Genomic DNA, 27,386 nt, shown 5'->3' with positions numbered 1-27,386 from the left:
TCACCATCTGAGGTGAAATATGTGATATTGTGAGAAAAAAAACACAATGATGCACATTTTGTCCAGACATGGTTCTGATATAAAGACATTAGATGCACAGAGTCGTGTTTTCACGTAGGTCTACGTGGTTTTTAGATCATTACTTGCCATTTACTTTGGGGAGTGCTGTAATCATGTGTGGACAGAGAAGTCTGCTCAGTAGATCTCAAGCTCTGTTGTGACAAAAACATCATCCAGTGACAGACGATCCGTTTGATGTGAGGTGCAGTTTGAGGTGTGAACTTTGTTTGATGAGAACAGATAACTGTAGCCAGAGCTCTCTCTTCTGCTTCAGTGTGTGTGCTGATAACACCTAGATTTACACATTTGATCCTGTTGCATTCTGTTTCCCAAAACGATGATAAATAAATGAGTGAAACGCTTTATTGTGCTTTATTGTGTCATGTGCTCTCAAAACACAAGTGATTGCAGGCTTTACATAATGCCGTGCTGCTGATGCAATTCTACTTATTTTAAGAGAGAATATGATATATTACAAAGATAGTGCTGGGAAACAAACTATTACATGTAAGAAGGGCAATCGCTCCTTCACCCAACCCTTAAAACAACTTCCACGATATCATTGTGAAAATGTGGAGAAGGTTCTTTCTGTATTTTTTACTTCACTGGACATAAGCATCAGAGAATGCATCTTTTTTCTTTCTCTACATTTTCATTCTTGTCCTACTCATGCAACATCACAGGTAAACTGTACTTGAGACAAATATCTTCCTATAAAAAGTTTTGCATAAGACTTGCATGGGATACATGAGTTCTCTACAACTGACAAACAATGAAAGCATTCAGGAAGCATTCGCGTGTCACTTGCCAGATGCCGTTCTCTGACAGCATTGTGCAGCCTGTGCCCTGGATGGATCTGTCTGGCTGCCCTTCTCCCCATTTGGTGAAGGTCAGAGGCCGATTTTTCATATCAGCCTCAAAATTCCCCTCTGCTTTTTTATTGTTGATGTTGATCCAGGCTGCTTTGTAAACGTCCCCAAACACTTGAGTCAGTACATTGTTCTCCTCCTCATTTTGGGGCAAAGCCAGTTCTAAGCCTCGTTGGGAACAGAACTCAACAGCAGTGGAGAAAGAGTCTCTCTCCTTGTAGGACACAAAGTATTTCTGACCAACTTTCCGCACAAACCTGTAGTTTATAGCTGGAGAAAAAAAAAACATGCAACAAACCAGGGATAAATGAAGAAATTGGAACCCAAAGCACTGAAACTTAAGAAAAAACAAGCAAATGAAAACAAGAATCAACTTTTTTTGAAAAAAAGAAATGCTGAAAATCTGTCAAACACGTTCACCAATTTGATAAGACATACTCAACTTATAGAAATGTGCTTCAAAGTTCAACATAATAGAAATTTCCAGGAGACACTAAAAGCTGCTGGATAGTGGTACATTTTTAGTAATCAACAGTAGATGTACAACTATGAGATGTATAACTAGCTATCAGAATGCATGGAATAAGTAAACTAAGACATATATCTTGAGTGTGTCCTAAGTGTGTTGTGTAGTCACTAGAGACAGTGAGTAAACAAACATAAATTGGATTAAACTGCAAGAACAAACCTACACACACCAGAAGCATCCAGTGGGAACACAGGGCTTTCAGTGTGTTAAGAAAAATACACTTGGACTGATGCCAAAATCAGGATAGTCAGGCTGATTAAGCAACTCCAAGAAAAGAACCTAGAAATAATGGTGGAAACGTTTCTCAATGAAGAGAAGAAGGGGATGTCCTGAGGAGTAAGCCCCACCATAGGTGGAGACCCCTCAGAGGATATAAGGAGATGTTTGTTGGGCTCTAATTCAGTGTCTGTGTTCATGAACCAGCAAGATCAGTAAATCTTAGAATCATACTCTGCTCTGCATTGTCTCTGTATGTTTCTTGACTCTTGAGTGTTTCTGGCTTCTCTGAGCAAAAGTAAGATTTTTATTGAACTAAAGTGTTGTGGAGGACCTGAAGATCCACTGGCCTTATCTGAAGAGTTCTGCCGCCACAATATCATGACCCGTTGTTAGTGATATTTGAAAATGAGGAAACAATGTTCATTTTAGTTTTGATTTTCTGAATGAGTGATTGTGATGTAACTGGAGAGGTCGGCTATAAACCTATTAATGTTAGGGTCATGAAAGCAGAGAGCAAAACTCCCGCACACTGTCCATCACTTGTACTCACTTTATTAATGATATTTCCATCATTAGACCTTCATCGCTTCATCAGGCAAAAGATGAAGTGATGGACGAGTTCATTACCGGACAAATGGTGGACAGTGTGATGGATTGTGTTCCTTTTGTTCTCAAGTATATGAATTTGATAGAAAATTTGACAAAGCATTATCTCTCACATCCTGTAATACTCTCGTGTAAGTCCTCGATGATGACACTTACCCAGCTCTAACCTAGCAAGGCTCTCCTTTAAAGTGTTGAGGTCTGGGCAGCTGGAATCAGTGGTATCTGGATCAAACAGATCAAGTTTAGTTAGCAAACGTTAGAACAATATGGAGCTCACATCTGCATGTGCAGATGTGCGACCTTTTCAAACGACAGGCTTACAGTGAACTGCAGTTTCAGCTTCAGTTCTCTTATTACTAACAATCAGAGCATCAATGAGAAGAGAAACCGGAGCAAAGACAGACACAATAACATGCATGCCTTACAATATAATGCAAACCTACACAAGAGCCCCTAAATACTACCTTTATGAAACCTATGATATTCACCTTTTGTTCAGGATGTGCCATCGAGGTGACTATTACTTTTGTAGACTGAAATGATCGTCGATCACTTCAATTTTCTGCTCAGCACAAAATGAATCATCAAACATTTTACTAATGGACTAATAAATTAAGTTTAAAATTTAGCTTAAGAAAACGTTTTGAAGATGCCACTTTGAGCTCTGGGAAACTGTGATTGACATCTTTCATAGCTTTTTTTATTTTATTTTTTTTACAAACTCAGTGGTTAAACTGTCAAAATTAAAAGATGGGTCGATAATGAAAGAAATGTTACTTGCAATTTGTTAAAATGCATTGTATAAAAAAATGACAAACTATGGGCTCAGGATTGATTACAGACTTGTATCAACTCCTCTCTGACAGACAAAATGAAACATTTGAAGATACACAAACATACACACACTGTTGTTACCTTGGGTGTTCATCTTTTTTTGTCTAACAACTAGTATGTCTAGGTTTGCAGAAATGTCCTTGTGCAGGATAATATAAAAATAGAAATTTGCTCAAGGTGTACTTCTACTGCATCCTGTATTATAATAAATAACAAAAGCAACTGCTCAGCTGATGAAAACAATTCTACTAAATGATTGCATCATCATACAAAATCCATAAAGTATATTACCCCGGCCACACGTTGCACGAGGTCCAGGTTCTCCAGGTCTTCCTGGGACTCCTGGGAATCCTAGGTCCCCTGAAGAGGAGGGAACAGACATTAAACAAACAAATCATACAATCATACAGTCGTACAGTCGTACAGTCGTACAGCCCCCACACACAGCTCAGTGAAGAAACTGTTTATTAAATCAGGATGGTGACATGGGAGGATCTGGGGACATTGTAGAACTGAAGTTTCAAAACAAACTAATTTGCCTGTCAAACAGGGAAGTGCCAGGATTCAGACAGAGGAAAAATATTCTTTTAAAACAGTAGTGAAGTTGATAATATACCTTTTTGACCTGGAAATCCAGGAGAACCATCACGCCCAGGGAGCCCAGGGGACCCAGGGAGCCCAGGGCGCCCACTGGACCCTGGGAGCCCTGGGATTCCTTTTTCACCTTTGAGACCAGGAGGACCCGGAGGACCAGGAAGACCAGGAGGACCTTGAAGTTGACTGTAGCCGATGGGAGACATCAGGCAAAGGATGCAGAATAAGAGAAGCAGCCTCATCTTCTCAGTGCAGAACTGAAAATATATATGAAATATAATTAAGAAGCTGTACACTACTGCTGTATAGAAGGTGGCATTAGAAATATTTTTTATCATCACTGACAACCATTGTTTCAGAGTTGAAATTAAAGGTTATTTCATAACAATTAATAACTTGTTTTACACATTGGCAGTATAGTTCCCACCTCGCAAACAAATCAGATTTACTGGGCTCATATTTACAGATGTGAATTTTGTTCTGCAGATATTGAAAACCTTCCAGCTAAACGCACAGAAAAACAATGTTGTTATAAAGCTGTTTAAAGGGTCCTAATACCACTAAATCTACTATTAAAGAGTGATGAGCAGGAAAGAACTCACTGATTTGCTGGTTGTGCTGCCTCTTCACTACTTCCAAAGACAAATAACTGAGCTATTGGGTGGAACTCCTATGTGAAGAGTAAACAACAGATGCAACGTCTCATTTGGGTTATGACACAGAGTCCGAAACCCTCCCTCTTTTTTTTTTTTTTTTTTTTCTTAACTGATCTTGCAGAGTGTAGTAATAGAAAATAGTTTCAAATGCATTACCACACATTGTAGAATAGTCTGGCTCAAAGGGCAAGGAAGGTGGTAGGTAGGCAGATTCAGCAGACAAGGTTTCTCAGAGGTGAATATTGTTTATTTACAGTGCTCCCCATTTTACGTGCAACTCAAGATTAATGTGAAAAAAAACAAACAAACAAGACATAATCATAGAAAATGAACCCATATCAAATCAAATTTAGGGCACATGTTTCTGGCAGCACTGCTGCACCTCCTCCCCCTGGAGTAGAAGTTACACTGGTTATATAGACCAGTCAGTTGACACCTAACCTGTGTCAGGCTGAGCCATAGCACAGCAGGGTTTCCTGTACTTCCCTAATAACCTTACAAAGTCAACCTACATTCGTGGACTATTTTCCAGCACCTTGACATTTCTACATGACTTTTCCCTTGTAAATAAACCCAAACAAAACTCTGTAAGGTGCACAAATCAAACAAAACAAACCCAGGAATGTCAGTTAACAAAATGAGACAACCCCCTTGTTGATCTCTCTCAACGATGTCACCATGACATCACCAACACCATAAAAATCAGGAAAAGCTAGGCAGCCCCCTCCCATCACTAGTTCTGAATGGTGAGTCAGAACCTTTTTATATACAGTCTATGGTCAGAACAAAGAAAGGTAAGTGGAAACAAAGGAACGAACAATACTCAAAGCTGCAACATAATAAAAGTAACTGAAACCAACTTGTAATTGTGTGTTTACTCAAATCTACTCATGTGCTTGATGTAAACGGCAACATATTGCTTAACACAAACAAACCTGGGATGGAAAGTCAAGCAATGTTACAACTGCTATGGTAAATCAAAGTAAAGTGAACACGTGTAGAAAATGGTGAGATTAATGTGTATTAGAAGAGGCAAGTGGTGTGAGTGAAAGAGCTCTCACCCACTTTGTCACACACATTAAAATGAATTCTTTATATGAAATTTTAAAAGATAGATTTTATGCATCCTGTTTCCTGATCCCCGGCAATATTAAGTTGGCAAGACACGTCTGTGGTACTGTTACACCCGGGACACACTGCATGCGTTGTGTGTGTGCGTGTCCACTGCTATTGCCAGTCCTATTTTGCTACATTGAGTTTGCCTTGGATCTCCACAGTGGGTTTGGTGCCGTCCATCACTGATGAGAGGACCGAAGTGAACAGCTGTTCCCAAAAAGCTCATATGTAAGTTTCATTAAGATCCTCTGCTTTTCTATGAAATGAATGGAATCAGTCTATACAACTTTGAAAGCTATTAGAGTATAACTGAAGTAGTATGATTTACAGAAAATAAAGAGTCTCATACTGTTATTGGCTTATAATAGCATAAACTGTGTTTTCCATTAGTACTCAGCCAGTATCTAACAGTTACTCAGTCAGTTACTCTCAGACTAACCTTGAAATATGGGAACCCAGCTCATCAAGCTGTGATTGTGCGGCTGTTGATTGATGTGATCTTACTTTTTTAGACAATGTGCTCGCTGTGTATTGATCATAATCTGCGTGCTTTAATCAAAGATTGGTGGATCATAGTGAACACGTCATATTTAGTTTTGTACATGGGTGTAATTGTGCAGCAAAGAACAACTTTTCAGATCTGTGTTTTATTCTGGTCTGTGATGCCAGTTTTCATGGTTACGTTTGTGGATGTTGTAATGACCCCTGTCAAGTCTGTGTGTGTGTGTGTGTGTGTGTGTGTGTGTGTGTGTGTGTGTGTGTGTGCGCGTGTGTGTATTTGTTTGTTTCCCCCATATGAGATTTGATATGCAGAGTGCGGCAGAAACAAGTACGCACACATGAATTTAAATGGCAGATAAATGACTGAAGAAACATCAAGTCAAGGTAAAAATAAGCATTTGTGTCTGGATTCATTCTGGAGATGTGACATGTTCGTTTTGCAAACCTGGCAACACACTGCACCCTGCTGGATGATGGTACACTCACCATCTGAGGTGAAATATGTGATATTGTGAGAAAAAAAACACAATGATGCACATTTTGTCCAGACATGGTTCTGATATAAAGACATTAGATGCACAGAGTCGTGTTTTCATGTAGGTCTACGTGGTTTTTAGATCATTACTTGCCATTTACTTTGGGGAGTGCTGTAATCATGTGTGGACAGAGGAGTCTGCTCAGTAGATCTCAAGCTCTGTTGTGACAAAAAACATCATCCAGTGACAGACGATCCGTTTGATGTGAGGTGCAGTTTGAGGTGTGAACTTTGTTTGATGAGAACAGATAACTGTAGCCAGAGCTCTCTCTTCTGCTTCAGTGTGTGTGCTGATAACACCTAGATTTACACATTTGATCCTGTTGCATTCTGTTTCCCAAAACGATGATAAATAAATGAGTGAAACGCTTTATTGTGCTTTATTGTGTCATGTGCTCTCAAAACACAAGTGATTGCAGGATTTACATAACGCCGTGCTGCTGATGCAATTCTACTTATTTTAAGAGAGAATATGATATATTACAAAGATAGTGCTGGGAAACAAACTATTACATGTAAGAAGGGCAATCACTCCTTCACCCAACCCTTAAAACAACTTCCACGATATCATTGTGAAAATGTGGAGAAGGTTCTTTCTGTATTTTTTACTTCACTGGACATAAGCATCAGAGAATGCATCTTTTTTCTTTCTCTACATTTTCATTCTTGTCCTACTCATGCAACATCACAGGTAAACTGTACTTGAGACAAATATCTTCCTATAAAAAGTTTTGCATAAGACTTGCATGGGATACATGAGTTCTCTACAACTGACAAACAATGAAAGCATTCAGGAAGCATTCGCGTGTCACTTGCCAGATGCCGTTCTCTGACAGCATTGTGCAGCCTGTGCCCTGGATGGATCTGTCTGGCTGCCCTTCTCCCCATTTGGTGAAGGTCAGAGGCCGATTTTTCATATCAGCCTCAAAATTCCCCTCTGCTTTTTTATTGTTGATGTTGATCCAGGCTGCTTTGTAAACAGCCCCAAATGCTTGAGTCAGTGCGTTGTTCTCCTCCTCATTCTGAGGCAAAGCCAGATCTAAGCCTCGTTGGGAGCAGAACTCAACAGCAGTGGAGAAAGTGCCTCTCTCCTTGTTAGACACAAAGTATTTCTGACCAACTCTCCGGACAAAGCCATAGTTTATAGCTGCAGAAAGAAAACAGTAGAAAATCAGGATGAAGTGTTTGTACAAATGATGAGCTGTATTGTCATTATGGCCCTCTGACTCTCAAGCTCTATTCACAGGTCTTTGCCATATCAAACCTAGTGTAGCATTTTCTGACCAAATAATCTAAATTAACATGCCTTTTATAGCTTTTCTTTCTGAGCTCTCAGCTGCATCTCCAACAATCAGTGAATAGAATTATCATACACAGGAAGACCAGATGGTACCTGAGACAGGCCGGGTCCAAATTCTTCTCAGTCTAAGATTATTTATTCAGATTGTTTTTTTTGAAATGGAAATAAACCAGATCAGATTAGGATGCAGTGCACCCAAAAGCTTTTTTTGGAAATTCAGTAGCTTGCAAGATTTATGCTGCTACTATTAATTATTACAGTTTTTAATTTGATTCATAGAAATTATAATAAGTTAATGCCCAGTTGACCAGAAAACATTTTATGATTGGAGTAGGAGGTGGAAATATGACTTATTTATATAACTTAACTAATAATAATCAAGCGGCAACATGGGGCTAAAAAATGAAGCCAACACAAAAGTGCTAAAAACTATAGCTCCTCAAATGGCCACAAGTCTGGCTCCAAAAGTGAGTCAGTCTCCATAGACTCTCACTTTAAAATGCCCAAATTTACAGCACAAATAAACATGACAACTGTACGAGGGGATGATTTTTTAAATAACTCACCCATTTAGATTTTGTTGCATTGTGCATACATAATCGAGGACATGCCGCTTTGAGTGACAGATGGGTGAGCGTATACTTGCCTCAAACCGGCAAGTCTCAGCTCCACACACGCCCCACTTCTTTGCCCTTTTTTGGACTAGCTAGGAGTTAGGCGGAGTCAGGCACTGCCAAGATAGCAACTGTGGAGCAGCTCACTCTGAACTTCAAAACTGCTGTTCAGAAACCTATGGTGACGTCACGGAGGATACGTCCATCTTTATTTACATGCTATGATAATAGTTAAGATAAAAATTTATTGAGATTGATAGAGTCCAATATGGCAGCAATTCACTAAATATATTTTCCTTATTGCTTCTTTTGTCAAACATCCAATGTGCATAAAAGAAGGGATATATACGCTTCAAAAGTACTGAGATAAAAGTACAAAGTAAATCCAAAAAATGCGGGGTTTACAACAAATATAGGGCACCACCGCCTTTTAAACTATGCTAATTAATCACCATCCACATGCACTCACTTCATGTAACACTCCTTTGTAGTTCTTGAATGGGATACTTACCCAGCTTTAATTTAGCAATTCTCTTCTTTAAGGTTTCAGTGTTCTGGTGAACAGAACCAAAGGGATCTGGATCAAACACATATAGTTCAGTTACCAAAACAGTAATTGGAAAAGTTGGATCCGCGTGCAAGTGTGTGTATAGATGCGCACTCTCTGCAAACAAAAGGCTTATCTTCTATATTAATCTTAATTTCTCTTGTTGTCCATTTAACTTAACACTGAGATTCATTATGGGAGCGTAGGGCAGAGGTGGACACAATAATGTTATTGCTGTTATTGCTCCTTACGATACAATGTAAGCAATGCAAAAGCCTCTTCAATAAACATTACACTCTTATAAAACTTTAAACTGTTATATTTTGCTAAGCAAGTGTCAGAGAAGTGTTGAAACAGCTCAGAGATAAGGTTTTTGTTTTGGCCTAACATAATGGGTTGAATAATTGATTACAATTTATAATTGGGGTGGAATGGTTCACAAAATTCACAGATACTATCATACTATTGCAAACTAGGCTCAAAGTTTAAGTCTTAGTTGAATCAACACCTCCTGTGACAAAGCGTCAACAAAAGCGAAACATTATACAGCCTTTTTCATAAGTCGTTTGTGTATGTGTCTACCCTTTGTCCTGTGCACCCATGTTCACTGAAATTACTATGTTCAGCACCATAAAAACAATTGCAGAATTAAGGCATGCTCATTATCTCATGTAAAGCAAATAATTCTGTGAAATATATATATTCTATAAACTATATTACCTCGTCCACACATTACAACAGGCCCAGGTAGTCCAGGTGGACCAGGTGGTCCAGGTCGTCCAGGTAGTCCACGGTATCCGATATCACCTGAATTGTAGGTGGACAGGCATCAAACATATTAGTAGCCATGTGAGGACAACATGCTTCAGAGAAAAGAACATTAGAAGAAGAAAAAGGTTGATGAATGAAAACAGGCAAGACAGTATTACAAATCTTAGGCCACTAGTGGGACAAAAACCTTAAAGCTTGGCCTGAGGGTGGCACCAGAGGAAAGGTCATGATGTTGCCTTAACCAAAAGGATATACCCTTTGATGAGCATGAAGGTATTCAGAGATTTAAATGTTAGTCTTCTTGCATATTTTCCAGCTCAAGAGTGATAGTAGAGGGAAGATTTAAAAAAAAAGCTAGAAAATGCCAAATGTTGATGTCTGGATTTATAATGTCGCACATTGTATGGGACTGGAAAAAATAACATACACTTTGAGAGTGTTTATGAAGAAATCCTGAAATGATCTGATCTTTATTTGAGACATCGCAATGTTATTAAGTACTGGGGCATGTTTGAATGTAGATGTAATGGTATACTTTACAAGATATATTAAACTTCTAAGGGTTAAGATGTCAGATGTGGTGACAGATCTGAGGAGGGTGGAGACAGATCCTTAGATTCTAGCTTATTTTGTTGTTGTTGCTTTAGCTAGAATGTAAGGTTATTGAGGTTTGTTTTGTAGTTCTTGGAGTTCTTGGAGTATGATTGAGGTGATTGTCAATAATACTCACCTGGTTGACCTCTTGGTCCATCCTTGCCAGGTGGCCCTGGTGGCCCAGGTGGCCCTGGTGGCCCTGGTGGCCCAGGTGACCCAGGTGGCCCAGGTGGCCCTGGTTGTTCAACTTTAAGACCAGGAGGATCATGATGCTGATTGTAGCTACTAGGAACCATCAGGCAGCTGATGCAGAAAAGGAGAAATGACCTCATCCTGTGAATGCACAACTGAAATAGTGATGATATAGTTAATGATTTTCCTTTTCACAGGTCCCGTTTGAATTTCTTCTTCTTTCCTCCTGTCTTTTATCTCTTCTTTACAGCAGTCCACTCAGAATGCAGGCAATGAATTCAAAGATGTTAACTTCACATTTATATCGGTAACAAATAACAGTTATTATTATTATTATTATTATATTGCAAATTATGTGGATTCAATTGTTTCTTCTCTGTTCAACACTGAAGCAAAAAACTATTGGGATCGTTTGTGCCAGTACAGAGTTAAGTAATTCAGAATGAATATGATCTAGTACTGAGTAGTGATAAACAGGTAAAAACTCACAGTATGAATGAAGGGTGATCAGGATGTGCTGCTTCTTTGCTGCCTCCAAACAGAAATCACAGAGCAAATAGTACAAAGTCAGATATATGAGAGATCCAGTCCAGAGGAAATGAAAAGCAGGTGAAAAGTCTTTTCATGGGCTCTGACGCAGAACAGAGAACCAGAGTTTAGCTCTGGTTTGAGGATAGAGGACAGAGCAACAACAGATTCCTTTTAAAAACATTTCCATTCAAAGATACAATTTGATTATTTATTGATGTATTTTATATTTTCTTTCCTGACCTGTGTGAGTTTTAAGTTGGCATGACCTATATGCCATGACTATATTTGGTGTATGGTACTTCATTTGAAAATCATTGATGTTTTCTGTCAGAGCAAAATTATTCTGTTGATTCTTACTGAGCATATGAAATGGAGAAAGGAGGATTTAGAGCCTTGCTCATGGAGACCAAAAACATTAATCAGCATATTAAAAATTTCCTGATAATTCCTGATAATGAATCTATAGTCTGGTGTTCAAAGGATTTTTCATTCCAGGTGACTGTAAAATGTAAAATGTGAAATCTGTTATCTAGAGGCCACACTGGGATGGATTTCACTGGTTTGGCAGGGCCAAAAAACGAATAACAACATATGTAAAGCAAAGATAAGTAAATGGTTAAAAGGCTTATTTAGTTTACAAGCTTTACAATAAGCTTTTGTAATTGATCATGTGTGTCCAAATGCCTGCATGATTTTACAGAGCGCTCAGTGTCTGTATATGTAAATCATGGTCAGAGCTCATCTTTAATATTGTGTGAAAACCACCGTACAGTTACAGATCTTTAAGAAGTACTTATAGAGATCACAGGTTGTGCCTCTGTTGTGTTTTTCAACATCCAGATAAGCCTTTAACCAACCCTGTAAGCTGTGGTGATTCTAGAGTAAGTTGGGGCCCTAGGAAAAAAATTGCATTCATCACCAGTGATACAGTAAATAATCTGGCAACAACAAATATGTGCAAGATCTAAACATTGTTTTAATTCCAAATGCTCATAAGAAAAGTGGCCACTAAACACACAAGAAGCACAACTGAATAAAGGGAGCCAACAAAAAAACAATATATTTTAGCCCATGCTTGCATTGCCATGACATGCTACAGCAATGCTGGCAGTAAAGCCAGCTAGAGATAGCAACATTTGCTGAACAAATTCATAATAAGGGTAACAGCAAGTTCTCATGCCTACAGTAGCCGGTCACTCATCAAGGAGAAGAAGCCAGTCCTAGGTCAAGCAATTTGTAGAGCTCTCCATCTTGGTAAAGTCCGACCGATATTGGCTCCATGGTCAGAGTGAATTTCAGACTTGGATGGGTTGCATGAGTTGTTAAGGAGTTCATTTTGACTCTTGAATAAATGAGACTGCTTCATTGTTGTACACTTTATCGTGGCATATGCTTTGGGAGTATTGTGTCTTGTTAACAAATTCTGTATGTATAATGTCTTTCCTTTAATTGTGTGCTGCAATCATTCATCATCTGTGCAACAGTGATAATGCCATGCTGAGGATGCAGTTATACATGTCTTTGCCTAATATTTACCACATGCATAATGGTTCTGACACATTTCAAAGAAGAATGGTTCCTAACGCAGGTCCTTGAAGCTGTTTCCATGTAATTCCTAGTAACATGAGGATCAATGTCACACCAATATTCTTAATTTGCACAGTGGAAGAGTCTCCCCCACTTAGAATCAAGAGTTATGCAATACTTCACTTATTCAAAACTCAAGACAAACATTTTATGAGATACAAAACATGAAAGGACAATGGATACAAGACCTTACTATGACTGACAAATGATAAAAGCATTCAGGGAGCAATCGTGTGTCACTTGCCAGGCACCGTTTTCTGACACCATGGTGCAGCCTGTATGCTCGATGGATTTGTCTGGCTGCCCTTCTCCCCATTTGGTAAAGGTCAGACGCTGGTGTTTCATGTCGGTCTCAAAGTTCCCCTCTGCTTTTTTATTGTTGACATTGATCCAGGCCGTTTTGTAAGTGTCCCCATAGAAGTGAGTCAGTGCGATGTTCTCCTCCTCGTTCTGGGGCAAAGCCAGGTCTAAGCCTCGTTGGGAACAGAACTCAACGGCCCTTGAGAAAGTGCCTCTCTCCTTGTAGGACACGAAGTATTTCTGAGCAACTGTCTGCACAAAGTCATAGTTTATAGCTGAAAGAAGAAAACAGTATGCAGAACAATATGAATTAATGAACAGGTGAACACATTTGTTTTTACAAGCTACAAACATTATTAGTTTTGAGTCTCAAGGTCTTTTCAGTCTTTTATAAAACAGAATTTGGCATTGCACGAGAAAATGACCTCAACTCAAGCTCCATTCACTTGGTTTTTTGGAGGTTTCAACATGAGTCATGTAGTAACAGGTGGTTGTATCAAAACCACTGCCTTGGATCAAAGAGGTTTCTTTTTCTTTTCTTTTTTTTTTTTTTTACGTTAAATGTGAATGGCTACTGCAATCATTGTTCATATAAGAATATGTCTGTGCAATAGTAATAATACTATCTTGATCTTTCTCCTGCTCTCCACTAACTCCTGATCAATTACTTTCTTTCCTGTCTCTATTCTCCTTCTCACTGACTAGATGTTCTGTTGTTGAGGAGGGTCTTCACCACTGGTCTTTTTTTTGTTGTTGTTGCAAGCATAGGTGTAGTGCTGCTGGAGCACAGCAGAACAAGAGTCCACCACTTTTTTTCTCTAAGTGATGAAATAAAATATCCGCAGTTTGCATAATCTGTTTGAAATTTATATTCATTTTTAAGCACTAGAAGATCCAATCATGACTTAAGTGTATAACATGCAACAGGGCTAATAAAAATAAATGGTCAGAGTTGTCATATTGACATTTAAGGTGTATTGATTGATTCCCAGACACCAGTCTGGCATTGAATAACACCTCTCACAATAATCATTTTTTTTAGAAGACATATTGTCCCAAAAATAATTGAAATAAATTCTATTTCTGTCAAAACCATTTTATGCCACTGATATAAGAATATGATAGCATAATAATGTAAGTACACTGTTTCACAGAGCAATGAACTTTTAATTCTCAAAGGTTCTGTAAATGGGATTTTAAAGATTAATACAGCAGCAAACAACTATTTTATATATGAAGATACAGTGGAGCAACACAGAGAACAAAGCCACTTGCCCTCTGTACAAGTTGTAATCTGCGTTTATTTTATTCTTATCTTATTGCGTTTTGGTCGCAGGTCTGGTAGCAGCTGCATGTTAGTACAGGTATGTATGTATGTTAGTGCACGCGAGTCTGTCCTGTTAAACTGTTGGTCCTCCCCACATTTAGAAACGCACAGGCACCGCCGACACAAGAGATGGCACAGTGCAGTAAACAGCGTCCAAATGAGAGCCACCTCCACTAAAGACACAACTTTTTTGTCTAAAAAGGCATCCGACCAAGACAAAGATGAGACCAGAGCACAGGCAGACTGGCCTTGAGGATTACTGGTTAAAATCCCGTTTCACCAGTGGGCCAGGACCGTGAAAACATATCTAAAGTTTTTACTGGCTCCATTAGTGTCTGTACCAACTCCGGCAGTGTCCTTACCAGCTCTGTCAAAGTCATTTATGCAACCGTGGTCCTAGCGGATTAGTCCAAGGCTGAATTTCTTTCTAGTCCGACAGCAGAGCCAATACTGGTCTTGTTCTACTGAACCCTACGCATTGCTCAAGGGCTCCAGCTTGATTCAGAACTGTTTTTTCTTACTCTCGTGTGTACGTAACTTGATGGCGACATAATGTTACATCTTTGTTTTCTTTAGTGATCGACTACATTAGGCATGATAACGTTAGCTGACTTGCTGTCACCCTTATTTTGAAAATGTTCTGCAAATGTTGCCATCGCCAACTGGCTGTCAGCATAAGTGTGGAGCATATCACGGTAATGCTAGCATGGGCTAATGGTTGTGGGTGGATTGTCTCTGTGGTGCCTTTTGTGTACACAATAACTTAATTGAGTTGTGCTTCCTGTTGTGTTTTTAGTGACCACTTTCGCTGTGCTCCATAGCAGCTTGCTGACTACTGAGAACGGGAAAGGAGGGCAGGTGGGAGGGCTGTGGCTGAACGGAGGTCAGAGGTTTGGCCAATGAAGTGTTTTTTGTTCTGCAATGCTGGTGTATGAGTGGCAGTGACGATCGCTTACAGAACCATTAAGAATATTCAGGTATGGAATTGGACTGTAAAAAATACATTTAAATATCCCAAATAAATAAAGCATAAATTTTAATAATAGAACATGGACGTGGTCGACATATACACTTGTTTGCATTGGATTCTCAGTGTTTCCCATCCGTTGAAAATTTACTTGTGGTGGTGGGAGACCCAGGGCATGACCGATGTATGGTGCAGTTTAGGGAGGAGAATGTAAGCCAGGTTATTTTCTGAAGCTACAGTTTACAAAAATGAAATTGAAAGTAGTTCAAATTCAAAATTGCAAATCTAATGTTCAAGAAAAACAAACAAAAATAGTGATATGTTTGTGTTCCTGGGTTTCCTATCAAAAATGCAATAATGTGGTGTATGAATTAAGTTTTGTCCTCCACTAAATGAGATTAATGAGAGCTGACTACAGCAGCATTTCATGGAAGTATTTCTCAAACATCCCATTTACAAAGAAGAGGTGATGAACATAAAAGGACATAAATAGTACAGTTGTGGCCACTGAAATCGATACTTACCCAGTTCTAACTTATCAATGATCTTGCTTACGCTGTCAAGGTCCTGGTTAATGGAGTCAAAGATATCTGAATCAAACAGATTAAGTTAACAAAAGTTGTTCTGTTGCTCTGTGCACATGTGTATGAATGTGCGCAGAGCTGATAGTGCATTGAGTTACTAAAACAGGCACATTTATTTAAAAAAGCAATAAAGCTGCCATGAATCACAACAGTCCTGTGACACAAATAATTAATCAGTCTATCTTTCATGTCTCCCTGAGGGTGAATTGTTATATCACTGATCCTCAGACATTTCATCTAAGTTATCTTCAGGTCAGATTTTAATTCGTCCAACATAGTAAACATTATACGTGTTAAACATCAGTGTGTTAGCATTATCGCATTACCATGCTGATGTTTGCATTTAGCTAATATATGTTCTCTAATGACTAAATCACCTTTTCCACACATTACAAGTTTTCCAGGAATTCCAATTATTCCAGGTTGTCCGAATGGTCCAGCAGGTCCACGAGGTCCTGGGAATCCTGTAGAGCAGGTAAAGAGACATGAAAGATGATTGAAGTCCATAACCTCACTAGTGGATTACATTAGAAAAAGAAAACATTAGATGAATAAAAAACAGACAGACACTATTTACTATTCTCTTATAACCAGTGAGACAGGTTTGACTTGAAGACGTGTGGAAAGGTCATGTTATGTAAAAGGGTTTATCCTCTAATGAGCATGAACATATTCATATATCATGTCAGTCTGCCTTACAAGTTACAGAGTGCCCAAAATACTTTTGGCCAACCCACCCTTTGCACCTGGTGATCCAGGTGGACCAGCTTCCCCATTTGATCCACGTGGCCCAGGTGGTCCAGGATCTCCTTCGTCACCTGGGCGACCAGGAGGACCAGGAGCCTGACTGTAGCCAATAGGAGCCACAAGGCACAGGACGCAACATAGGAAATACAGCCTCATCTTCTAAATGCAGGATTAAAATTTAGATTAAATATAGTTAAGGGGTTTCTTGTTTAAATACTGCATCAGAAATATTGTTACATCATAATTTAAAACAATTAAGTCAAATAGTTGCAAATATTATCAAAGTTGTTCACAATTATTCTACAGGGTATTCTTGTAGTCACCTGCTGGTTGTAAAAGAAAGTTTAAGTGACATGTAAATAATAATAATTGAGTACTAACCAGTACCAAAAAAACAAAAACTTACATAGAAGCGAGGACTTATCTGCTGGCTCTGCTGCTTCTTTGCTGCTTCCAAGCAAAAATGACAAAGAAAATAGTTCAAGAATAAAAGCAGCCGAGTCCGGAGGAAATGAAAAGCAGGTGAAAAAAATGTTTTATGGGCTATGACACTGAAAAGAGAAAACTCTGTGTCAAAGAGCTTCCCTCTACTCTGAGCTGTGAAAACAGAGCGTGGAGGCCTATCAGCAGATTTTCTACATGTATTTCCTTTAAAACAGAGAGTACTGAGGCATCCCTGCCTGACTTATGGTTACCAGTAACAGTCCTTCGATCATTACAGATTTTGTCTGCCAAGCACATGAATTAATATATGTTTTCCGGGGCTGAAGCCCTGGGATGTGCACTTTCTAAAGGCCACAAACTAGTCAATTATAATACTATGTCTGATAATAATAATAATAATAATAATAGTGTAAAATAACAATAAAACATTTTTCTGATGAATTCAATAATATATTGTTTGATAATTTCCTTGCCAAGAATGATATTTATGGATACAGACTGGTCAGTTTGGTGCCATCTAGTTCCAACCTTGTGTGAGATCTGTTATCTAGAGTGGACACTGGGATGGATTTTACTGGCAGGGTAAAGAAACTAAGAACATCAAAAGTAAAACAAAGAGAAGAACAAAGGCTTGCTCAGTTTAAAATAAGTTTTTGTAACTGACCACTTCTGTGCCATCTTTAATAATGTTGTGTGAAAAAAACTGGACCATGACAGATCTTTAAGGATACTTTTAGAATTCACAGGTTTTACCTTTTTAGTGTTTTTCAACATCTGGATCATTATTTTACCAACTCTGTAAACTTTCTAGTTCACTGTCAGCAGATAGGTTGGCTAAGCAACCAAAGTAGCTAAAATGTTCATGAGTTCATCTTGAGGCTTGAATGAATGAAATGAAACTTCTTCGTTCATATACACTTTATTCTGGTTTGTTTCTATATATGTATATAATGTACTTCCTTTAATTGTCTACTTAATCATTTGTCATTCCTGCAACAGTAATTATGCCATGCTGATGATGCAGTTACACATGTGTTTAGTAGGGACTAAGATTTCCCACATGGATCGTGGCTTTGCAAAATGATAAAATTTGAAAGCAAATATTTTGAAGAAGAACGGCTCCTGATGCAGGTCCTTGAAGCACTTTCCATGTAGGTGCCAGCAGCATGAGGATAAATTTCACATCAATATTCTTAATTTGCTCCATATCACCAAAGGAGGAGAACACTTTCACATTGATTTTTTTCTACCATTTTTCCTGCCACACTTAGAATCAAGAGTTATGCAATACTTCACTTATTCAAAACTCAAGACAAACATTTTATGAGATACAAAACATGAAAGGACAATGGATACAAGACCTTACTATGACTGACAAATGATAAAAGCATTCAGGGAGCAATCGTGTGTCACTTGCCAGGCACCGTTTTCTGACACCATGGTGCAGCCTGTATGCTCGATGGATTTGTCTGGCTGCCCTTCTCCCCATTTGGTAAAGGTCAGACGCTGGTGTTTCATGTCGGTCTCAAAGTTCCCCTCTGCTTTTTTATTGTTGACATTGATCCAGGCCGTTTTGTAAGTGTCCCCAAAGAAGTGAGTCAGTGCGATGTTCTCCTCCTCGTTCTGGGGCAAAGCCAGGTCTAAGCCTCGTTGGGAACAGAACTCAACGGCCCTTGAGAAAGTGCCTCTCTCCTTGTAGGACACAAAGTATTTCTGAGCAACTGTCTGCACAAAGTCATAGTTTATAGCTGAAAGAAGAAAACAGTATGCAGAACAATATGAATTAATGAACAGGTGAACACATTTGTTTTTACAAGCTACAAACATTATTAGTTTTGAGTCTCAAGGTCTTTTCAGTCTTTTATAAAACAGAATTTTGGATTATGTCAGAAAATAATCTCAACTCAAGCTCCACTTACTAGGTTTTTTTGAAGCTTTTAGGTGGTTGTATGTTGGGGTAAATATTTTGCATTAAAGGTGAATGGCTATTGTAATAAATTTTCATGATAATATGTATACAGTAATAATATTATCTTCATCTTTCCCCAGCTCTCCACTAACTCCTGGTCAGTTACTTTCCTTCCTCTCTCTATTCTCCTCCTCACTGACTATATGTTCTGTTTTTGAGGAGGGTCCTCACCACAGGTCTTTTTTGTTGCAAGTTGCAATTTATGTTTACTTAAATGTTCATTAAGAATCTATCTGTCACTTTAAAATAATGTGTAGCCTTCTACATTTGGCACTCCTTATGTCTATTGAGCTGCTTCATAAAAAAAAAAATACAGAAGGCCCTGCTTCAAAACTATAGATTGGCTCTTAAATTATTACTATGATCTGAATATGTGCTGAAGAATATGCAAAAATAAATAAATAAATAATTAAATCATATTGTGATTAATTTGGCAGATATTGTGATTGAAATATTAGTCATAATCTCAGGTGGAAGGATCATTTTTACATTTCATTTTCACAAAAAAAAAAAAAAAAAATGTTCATTTGATGTGATTTTTGCTGGGGTTTCTACCAAACCAGTATGTTCCTTTACATCTTGAGAATATGATTCTTATCTCTGTAGCACCATAATGCTTCATTTATGATATGTTGTGACACATGTTATCTTCATCAAAAAAAATTCCAGCTTCTGTGATTTGGATATTCCACTTGGCCATATTGCGATTTCAGTAATATTTCAATTAACTGTGCAGCCCTAATGATAATAAAACAAAGTCAACACATCGGCTTGTTTGCATTGATGGGCTCTCAGGGTTTCTCATAAGTTGAGGAAGTTGGCCAAAATAAGTTCAAAAAGTGAATTAATGAGTTGGGTTTAAATTGAGAGCCTTTGTTTGGGCAACTGGCTCTCATATCTCCTTCAGCTTAAACAAGAAATGTTACCACAGTGGAGCTAGGGTTAGGATGTGACCTTGAAACCAAATTCATTTAGACTCATTCTTTCAAAGTCCCTGGCTGGAATTATGCAGTCATTGATGGCTGCAGAAAAACATGTATTAGCTGCTAGTACCATGTTATCTTTACTTCATTTGGTTTACTGTGGGTGCAGCTGTGTGTACATGTGTGGAGGAGCTGCCTAAGCCCCGCCCACAATTAAACTTCAGTCCAGTACTCTTTGTTCATTTGGGTCAGGCTCTATGAAAAAACCCTTAGGCAATACACTGAAGTGTCATCATGGAAATATAAACAGCTGCTTATTGTGGCACCATGTTTATTAAAAAACTGTCGACATTCTTATGCAAACAAATGCACATATGCAATATCAAGGTCAGCAAAAATGATCGAGGTTGTTTCCATATATTGTACATTAAGTCGATAATGTTATAATTGTGACAGGCCAAGGATATCTCACATAGGTGAACGACAGGCCTGTGTCCACTGAACCATATTTACCATTTACTTTGTTGTTGCAAATTAAAAACTGAATGGTCAAGAAAATGTTTTTTAAAAAAAACAAACAGGATGCAGTGATGCGTCTGTGTCTCTGTGTTTTCTATCCCAAACACAATAATGTGGTGTATAAATAAATACAAATAAATACATAAATAAAGTTTTGTCCTCCTCTCAGTGAGATTAATGAGAGTCTGCTATGGCAGAATTTCACTGAAGCATTTCTCAAACATCCCATTTGCAAACAGGTCATAAACATAAAAGGACATAAGTTGTATGAGAAGTTGTTGTCCATGAAAAGGAAACTTACCCAGTTTTAATTTTTCAGTAATCTTCTTCAAGTTTTCAAGGTCCTGGTTAATGGAGCCAAAGATATCTGGATCAAACACATTAAGATTAACAAAACTGCAGTATGTTGGTGCTAACAGCTCTGTGCACACATGTATAAATGTGCACTCAACAAATCAAAGGCTTATCTTCCACTTTCAGCTTCAGTTGCCCTCTTAATAATTTTTTTAGCCATGCTAGCAGCATAGAGCAAATCAGATTTCTGATTAACTATGATTTTTGAATGATCCAATATCAATTCTTAAAATTCCTTCTTTGCATTTGTACCCAGAACATGTGTGTGGTTGCTTATGGTTCAGTCAGATAGGGCAGCTTGATGTGCAAAACGTTTACTTAGAGGACATCAAGTTATTACAATATGCACAAAAGGCTTATTTTGAAAAGCAATGTGTAAGTGATAGCTGGTGGTATGAGCTGCCATGAATCACAACAGTCCTGTGTCATGAATAATTAGTCAGTCTATCGTTCATGTCCCCCTAAGGGTGAATTGTTATATCACTGATCCTCAGACATTTAATCTAAGTTATCTTCAGATACATGATAAATGCTAAACATCAGTGTGTTAGCATTATCATGTTACCATGCTGATGTTAGCATTTAGCTAATATATGTGCTCTAATAACTAAATCACCTTTTCCACACATTGCAGCTCTTCCAGGAATTCCAGGTCTTCCAGGTTGTCCCGGTAGTCCAATAGGTCCACGAGCTCCTGGGAATCCTGTAGCGCAGGAGACATGGAAGATGTGGAGCAGTGAGGATGAAATGCTCACGACACATTAGAAAAAGAAAACGTTTAATAAAAAACAGACAGACAACTTTACTATTCTCTGATAATCAGTGAGACAGGTTTGACTTGAAGACGTGTGGAAAGGTCATGTTATTTAAGGGTTTATCCTCTAATGAGCATGAACATAGTCATATATTTGAATGTCAGTCTTCCTCACAAGTAACAGTGTCTAAAATACTTTTGGCCAACCCACCCACCTGGTAGACCTGGTGATCCAGGGGGACCAGCTTCCCCACTTGGTCCACGTGGCCCAGGTGGTCCAGGATTTCCTTTAACACCTGGGGCACCAGGAGGACCAGGAGCCTGACTGTAGCCAATAGGAGCCACAAGGCACAGGACGCAACATAGGAAATACAGCCTCATCTTCTAAATGCAGGATTAAAGTTTAGATTAAATATAGTTAAGGGGTTTCCTGTTTAAATACTGCATCAGAAATATTGCTACATTAACATAATAAGTCAAAGTGTAGCAAATTAAATCAAAGTTTTTTATTTCACAATTACTGTACATGATATTCCTCCTGTAGTAGCATAGCAACTATTGTTTAGTTATTCATAAAGTGAGATGTCAATAATATTAATCAAGTACTAAACAGTACTGAAAACAAAAAAAAACTTACATAGAAGCAAGGACCTATCTGCTGGCTCTGCTGCTTCTTTGCTGCTTCCAAGCAAAAATGACAAAGAAAATAGTTCACGTATAAAAGCAGCCGAGTCCGGAGGAAATGAAAAGCAGGTGAAAAAAATGTTTTATGGGATATGACACTGAAAAGAGAAAACTCTGCATCAAAGAGCTTCCTTCTAGTCTGAGCTCTGGATACAGAGTTACAGATACAGAGTAGGCCTATCAACAGATTTTTCTACATGTATCTCCTTTAAAACGCCTTAAAATCTCAGAGTACCGAGGTCTCCCTGCCTGACTTATGGTTACCAGTAACAGTCCCTCAATCATTACAGATTTTGTCTGCCAAGCACATGAACACATGTTTTCCTGGGCTGAAGCCCTGGGATGTGCACTTTCTAAAGGCCACAAACTAGTCAATTATAATAGGCTACTACGTCTAATGGTAATAATGTTCAATTATATAGTTTTCTGTTGAATTTAACTATATATTGTCTGATCATTTTCTTGCCAAGGATGACATTTATGGATACAGACTGGTCAGTTTGGTGCCATCTCCCAACCTTAATTCTCTGCTGACCTCTTCTGGATATCCCCATACTAACTGGATTTTAAAATAAATAAAAAAATTCAGAACCACGATCAGGTTTATCAAAGCCCTGAGGGGCAAATGAAAAGAAAAAGAAAAGATAAACATGGTAATTTTTCTATTGTATTATTATTATTATTATTATTATTATTATTATTATTATTATTATTATTATTATTATTATTATTATTAGTAGTATTTTAATCTGTGAAGCCTGTGAAGTCTTTTGAGTTTAAACTTTGTTGTTGTTGTAATACTCATTTTGGCCACAAGAAGTTTACCAGTGTAGCCTAGAGGCCATCATGTTTCCCTCCAGGTGTAAGTTATATAACATTTCTGCCATGTCTTTTTTGTGGCTTGAAATATATTTATTTGATGACACCTTTCTGCTGAAAAGGCTTTAGGAAGTCAGGTGAGGTCATGTAAAGAGTGACAAAGCCCACATATTGTGCAGGTTGTGGTGGATGAAACACAGGACATTCACCAAGGAGACTGGGTGAAAATCCTGTTTTAGTTTTTGACTCCTGAACTGTCATTATTGTATCCCATAATAAGAAAAACATCAGCCTTAATTACATCTTCTGTGCCTGGTCAATGCTGAGATATTTCTAATTCCATGCCTCCAGTTTAACACAGGAGCACCTTCCATACACATGAGCTGTTTTGACATGACCTACACTTATCTAACAACTAGTGAGTCCATGTGTGCTGACATATCATTGTGCAGGACAATGACAACAGTGAAATTTGCTGAAGTTTCACTACAGCTGCATCCTGCATTGCGGTAAACGACACACAGCCTTACAACCTACTTGGTTGGTTAAAGTTGTTCTGTAAAACACATACACTCCATGAAATCTAGAAAAAATGACGCCTCGTCCACACATTGCAGCAGGTCCAGTCGCTCCCATCGGTCCAAGGAATCCTGGGTCTCCTTAAAAGTAGGGAGCGAGACATAAAACTGAAGAGAGATAATTTGCTATTCTCAGTTGCTTAGTTGGAAAAGATTGAAGGTTAGCCTGAGGGTGGCAGCAGAAGTTACCAAAGACCAGAGTGTTACATAAGTTAAAAGAGTGTTTGCTTTGACTGAGCCTAATCTAATAGCTCCATCATCGTTATTTTTCGGCAGTTTTTCTCATACTACTAAGAAAATTAATCTCAACATTACCCAACTCTTGGCCCTGGAAGTCCTCATGGCCCAGGAAATCCTGGAAGTTGACTCTCGCCAGTAGGAGCCATGAGACAGAGGATGCAAGAGATACAGGAGAAATATAATAATAATTTTTGGGGTTATCATTTTTTATTGTTGCAGTAAATGGCATCACAGGAGGAGGAAGTATTTTCTGGTACAGAGATTAGGTAAACATTACTGAAACATTACTGATAACTTTGTTATTGTAATCACTAATGCAAACTACTGAGATCAAAACTTTATGAAGCATAATCTGATCCTTTTCTTTGGTCCTGCAGCATTTCAAATATATTAAGGTTTTACAATTTATTGGAAATTAGACATCTCTCCCCTGCTAGCTGTAACACTGCAAAACAGATGGCATTTTCATTGCAGTGTATACAGATGTGCTGCAGCAACGTTTGATTTCTAAAATGCAAATTCTAATCCCCTGTTTCTTTTTTTTTTATATATATATTTTGCTGGTAAGCCATTAACGGATCTTAATAAGATAAAGTCCTGTACCAAATGTTGATAAACAGAGTGATGCTCACTGTATAAATAAATACTGATCTGCAAGATGTGCTACTTTGCTACTCTCTGGAAATGTAGTTAAGAGCTTGTCCAGAGTAAACGCCAGATGTGGTTGTTTATACTGATGATGTAATTTGATAAATGAAAGACAACAGAAGAAGATTTGAGTGTAAGGGCCTCTCTCATGTTTATCCAACAGTCCTGTGAGACTGCAGAGCTCATTGTGGATGGATTTATTTTAACACACACACATGAATGTGTGAAATCACAAATATGTTTACTAACACACCACTGTCTTGACCATTTTGAACTCAAACTGAAGTAGGAGTTTCTTTGTAGTCTTTGTATATTTCTCAAGAGAGAATAAAACCTATGAACACAAGATATTTTTTTCCCATTTTCAGCAACCACACATTAGTTATGTAGGATTTGAGCCATTTCTGTGCAACATTCATCATGGGGGAGGACCCATGGTACAGTGGCAGTGAAGGTGCTGTGGAGTAGGTTCACCTCTGGACCTCAGGTCTCCCTACTGCAGCACGGGATCAGTCTAATAGCACAATTGTTGTAATTAGTAGGCTGAAGTCAATCACACCACGAATTGCTTCCAAATAAAGCACATTTCATTCCTAACATTGTGTATACAGGCCTACAGTTTCACATACATGTTATTTTTCTGGGTTGTGTGAAATCATTAAAAAATTATACAAAACAAATCCGCAGAGTGATGTTTTTGGTTTTTTTAGAAAACTAAACAAACAAATAAACCCTTAACATCAAGCGATGTTTGTGTAGATGTTTGCTAGCTAACAGTCTTACACTTTGCCTCACTAAGCTTCGCGTTACCAACTGTCAAGTTGTGCTACAGTGTAAAACCGGAGGCAGGAATGTGTATTGTGATGTTCACTTGCTCTCCTGCATGTGCGTCAACTCGGACCCACTTGGAAAGATATTGCTTCATAGCGCAATAGTCAAAAACTCCAGAGGGTGCCTTTTTAAATTTATACTCCATTTAGAAAGTGGGAGCTGTTCAGATTTGTGAGAAACCAACAAAAAAAAATGGTTTACAAATGGTGACTCATTTGTAAACCATTGTTTTAATCAGTACTGAATGTAAAACATGTTTCAAATGTTTTCCTGCTATTGACTAAAGATCATCATACCCCCCACATCTTATAGTTATGTTTAAACCAAATAAATTGAAAGTGCTGAAGCACAGAGCCTGAAGAACAAGAAATGTCTAACTGACCAAAAACTTACCATACAAACTGTGTATCGCTCTGTGGGACAATGTATGGAGTTATCACACAAGTGTAGAAAAGTATTTCACCTTACTGTATCCTGCAGTGTTGCTATAGAATTTGATCAAATCATAATAATCAAAGTCATATCTTGAATAATCAAAAATGATTCAAGAACAATGTAACGGAGACTTAGACATGTTTTGTATTGGACATAAGTTTCATTTTTACACATTGCTGGATAAACGAATGCCCAGATACTTGGAAGATATGATACAGGAAGCTAAGACTTGGACCCAGTTCAAGAAAAACAACTCATGTTTTCCCCAATCTTGAACTGAGTAACTATGTTTAGTGCGTCATGTTATATTTCTAAAATACAAAAATGGTAAATTTCCCACGCAGTCACTCACAAACAAAACATTTTATTGTGTTTGTTTCACTGGAGTTTCTAGTTTCTAAATGCTTTATTCTACATATATTGTGATTCTAGTCTGAAAAAAACAAACCATGCAAGCTTTTTCTTTTTTTTTTTGTGACATTTAATCGTTTTTTCTGAAATTCACATGTTTCCATTACTTATTTTTAAGTTTGCAATTTCAAATTAAGCATTAAGCATATATTGGAAATGCACCTTATAATAATGCTATTCAACAGATATTTTTTCAGGAAGAAGGAAACAGTACACCCCCTCTTTATCTTGAAATTACCATCAGTTACAGATTAAAGGCAATATGAAAAATGCGGAAAATCATACCAGTGAATATACAACTATCAGTTTTTAACCCTTAAAATCTCATGACACACTTTTCAAAAAAATGTATAAAATGTCAATAAAGGTGTCCACCTTTATTGACAGATTAAACTTTTTCAAGCAACTGCTGTGACACAACAGGAAATCTAAATTTAACAAAGTCGAGCATGACTGTCAAAACAAAAAAGATTATTTTGCTTGAGGAAGTAAGTAAAAAGATGCAAAGTGTGCCATGAGCAGAAAGTCAAGAATCGCAAACATCACCAAGACACAGCAGCAGGCGACCCGAGCAGTATTTGAAACTTTTACCATTGTCTACCTTGCATGTGTAGCATTCTTAACATTTCAGTTACAGAGTTATAGAGTATAATAATGAAAACAAGGCCGATGATGCAGGCCAGGACTGTGGACCAGATGTTGAGACAGCGAGCAGTGGAGCCGTAGTTTCGGGCACCATCCAGATCTCCAGCCACCTTCCGGTCTCTGGACTAAAGGGACCAGAGTATATTGATTTTAAAAGTGGATTTATAGTCAACCTCGGAAGATGCTGCTAAAATCTATCTTTCTTTAAAATCTTTGTCTTTCTTTTTAAAGAGGCAATAAAGAAAAATAAAATGTCCAACATGAGCTCACCTTGATAGAATAGATAAGAGCAGCCAGTCCGAGGCAGCAGGGGTTGAAGTGGACAAAGCAGCAGAGGGACCAGATGATGTGGTCTTGAGGGGGCTCAGTGTTGATGTTCACAGTGGTGTACTGAACCACTGCAGATCCTCCAGGCTGTCCAGGGGGCCCTTCATTGTTCCCCACCTGCAATGGGAAAGTCTCAGCTGGGTGACCTCTGGGATTCATCGCTCTCAGCTCTCGGTGTAGTTTGGAGTGGTGTCTGCAGGAGTGTGCGCAAGAACTTCTGTGTTA

General features: G+C 38.2%; 4 protein-coding genes across 7 annotated transcripts; all 4 read right to left on the bottom strand.

Moving 5' to 3' along the window:
* Positions 1–419: 419 nt before the first annotated feature.
* On the bottom strand, positions 420–4,454 carry LOC139629905 (pulmonary surfactant-associated protein D-like). The gene is made up of 5 exons (XM_071492876.1): positions 4,314–4,454; positions 3,734–3,968; positions 3,409–3,477; positions 2,440–2,505; positions 420–1,199 (listed from the first exon to the last, which is right to left on the bottom strand). Exons 2-5 carry the CDS (start codon positions 3,951–3,953, stop codon positions 817–819), a joined length of 738 nt encoding a protein of 245 aa, XP_071348977.1. The 5' UTR covers positions 3,954–3,968; positions 4,314–4,454; the 3' UTR covers positions 420–816.
* A 2,430-nt stretch (positions 4,455–6,884) lies between these two features.
* Positions 6,885–12,591, bottom strand: LOC139629917 (pulmonary surfactant-associated protein D-like). The gene is made up of 5 exons (XM_071492904.1): positions 11,027–12,591; positions 10,482–10,692; positions 9,701–9,787; positions 8,945–9,010; positions 6,885–7,666 (listed from the first exon to the last, which is right to left on the bottom strand). The coding sequence occupies exons 2-5, from the start codon at positions 10,675–10,677 to the stop codon at positions 7,284–7,286; spliced, it is 732 nt and encodes a 243-aa protein (XP_071349005.1). The 5' UTR covers positions 10,678–10,692; positions 11,027–12,591; the 3' UTR covers positions 6,885–7,283.
* A 148-nt stretch (positions 12,592–12,739) lies between these two features.
* Positions 12,740–22,897, bottom strand: LOC139629921 (mannose-binding protein C-like). 4 transcript variants are annotated; one of them, XM_071492919.1, is made up of 5 exons: positions 22,181–22,895; positions 21,759–21,927; positions 21,406–21,492; positions 20,737–20,802; positions 17,928–18,772 (listed from the first exon to the last, which is right to left on the bottom strand). In XM_071492919.1, exons 2-5 carry the CDS (start codon positions 21,922–21,924, stop codon positions 18,390–18,392), a joined length of 702 nt encoding a protein of 233 aa, XP_071349020.1. In that variant the 5' UTR covers positions 21,925–21,927; positions 22,181–22,895; the 3' UTR covers positions 17,928–18,389. The 4 variants fall into 4 exon arrangements, 3 of the variants coding, with proteins under 3 accessions (XP_071349029.1, XP_071349040.1, XP_071349020.1); XM_071492928.1 differs by lacking the exon at positions 17,928–18,772 and adding an exon at positions 12,740–13,230 and having other exon boundaries at positions 21,759–22,897; XM_071492939.1 differs by lacking the exons at positions 20,737–20,802; positions 21,406–21,492; positions 21,759–21,927; positions 22,181–22,895 and adding exons at positions 12,740–13,230; positions 15,774–15,839; positions 16,211–16,314 and having other exon boundaries at positions 16,570–18,394.
* LOC139627443 (dispanin subfamily A member 2b-like) lies at positions 22,362–27,320 on the bottom strand. The gene is made up of 3 exons (XM_071488189.1): positions 27,105–27,320; positions 26,825–26,959; positions 22,362–22,373 (listed from the first exon to the last, which is right to left on the bottom strand). Exons 1-3 carry the CDS (start codon positions 27,318–27,320, stop codon positions 22,362–22,364), a joined length of 363 nt encoding a protein of 120 aa, XP_071344290.1.
* Positions 27,321–27,386: the final 66 nt, after the last annotated feature.

Source organism: Trachinotus anak, unplaced genomic scaffold (assembly GCF_046630095.1).
Source record: "Trachinotus anak isolate AG129_WGS33_773 ecotype Australia unplaced genomic scaffold, CSIRO_AGI_Tana_v1 ptg000002l, whole genome shotgun sequence".
NCBI lineage: Eukaryota > Metazoa > Chordata > Actinopteri > Carangiformes > Carangidae > Trachinotus > Trachinotus anak.
The sequence above is the reverse complement of the archived record's forward strand: the minus strand, read 5'-3'. Positions and strand labels throughout refer to the sequence as shown.

Coding starts and splice junctions, on each gene's coding strand:
- LOC139629905 (XM_071492876.1), bottom strand. CDS start 3,953: ATGAGGCTGCTTCTCTTATTCTGCATCCTTTGCCTGATGTCTCCCATC. Junction 3,478..3,733: donor TGGATTTCCAGGTCAAAAAG/GTATATTATCAA, acceptor CCTCCTCTTCAG/GGGACCTAGGATTCCCAGGA. Junction 1,200..2,439: donor CCTTGCTAGGTTAGAGCTGG/GTAAGTGTCATC, acceptor TTTTTTCTCCAG/CTATAAACTACAGGTTTGTG.
- LOC139629917 (XM_071492904.1), bottom strand. CDS start 10,677: ATGAGGTCATTTCTCCTTTTCTGCATCAGCTGCCTGATGGTTCCTAGT. Junction 9,788..10,481: donor TGGACCAAGAGGTCAACCAG/GTGAGTATTATT, acceptor CCTACAATTCAG/GTGATATCGGATACCGTGGA. Junction 9,011..9,700: donor TGTTGTAATGTGTGGACGAG/GTAATATAGTTT, acceptor TGTTTGATCCAG/ATCCCTTTGGTTCTGTTCAC.
- LOC139629921 (XM_071492939.1), bottom strand. CDS start 16,736: ATGAGGCTGTATTTCCTATGTTGCGTCCTGTGCCTTGTGGCTCCTATT. Junction 16,315..16,569: donor GGATCACCAGGTGCAAAGGG/TGGGTTGGCCAA, acceptor TCTTTCATGTCT/CTTTACCTGCTCTACAGGAT. Junction 15,840..16,210: donor ACTTGTAATGTGTGGAAAAG/GTGATTTAGTCA, acceptor TGTTTGATTCAG/ATATCTTTGACTCCATTAAC.
- LOC139627443 (XM_071488189.1), bottom strand. CDS start 27,320: ATGAATCCCAGAGGTCACCCAGCTGAGACTTTCCCATTGCAGGTGGGG. Junction 26,960..27,104: donor CTCTTATCTATTCTATCAAG/GTGAGCTCATGT, acceptor TGGTCCCTTTAG/TCCAGAGACCGGAAGGTGGC.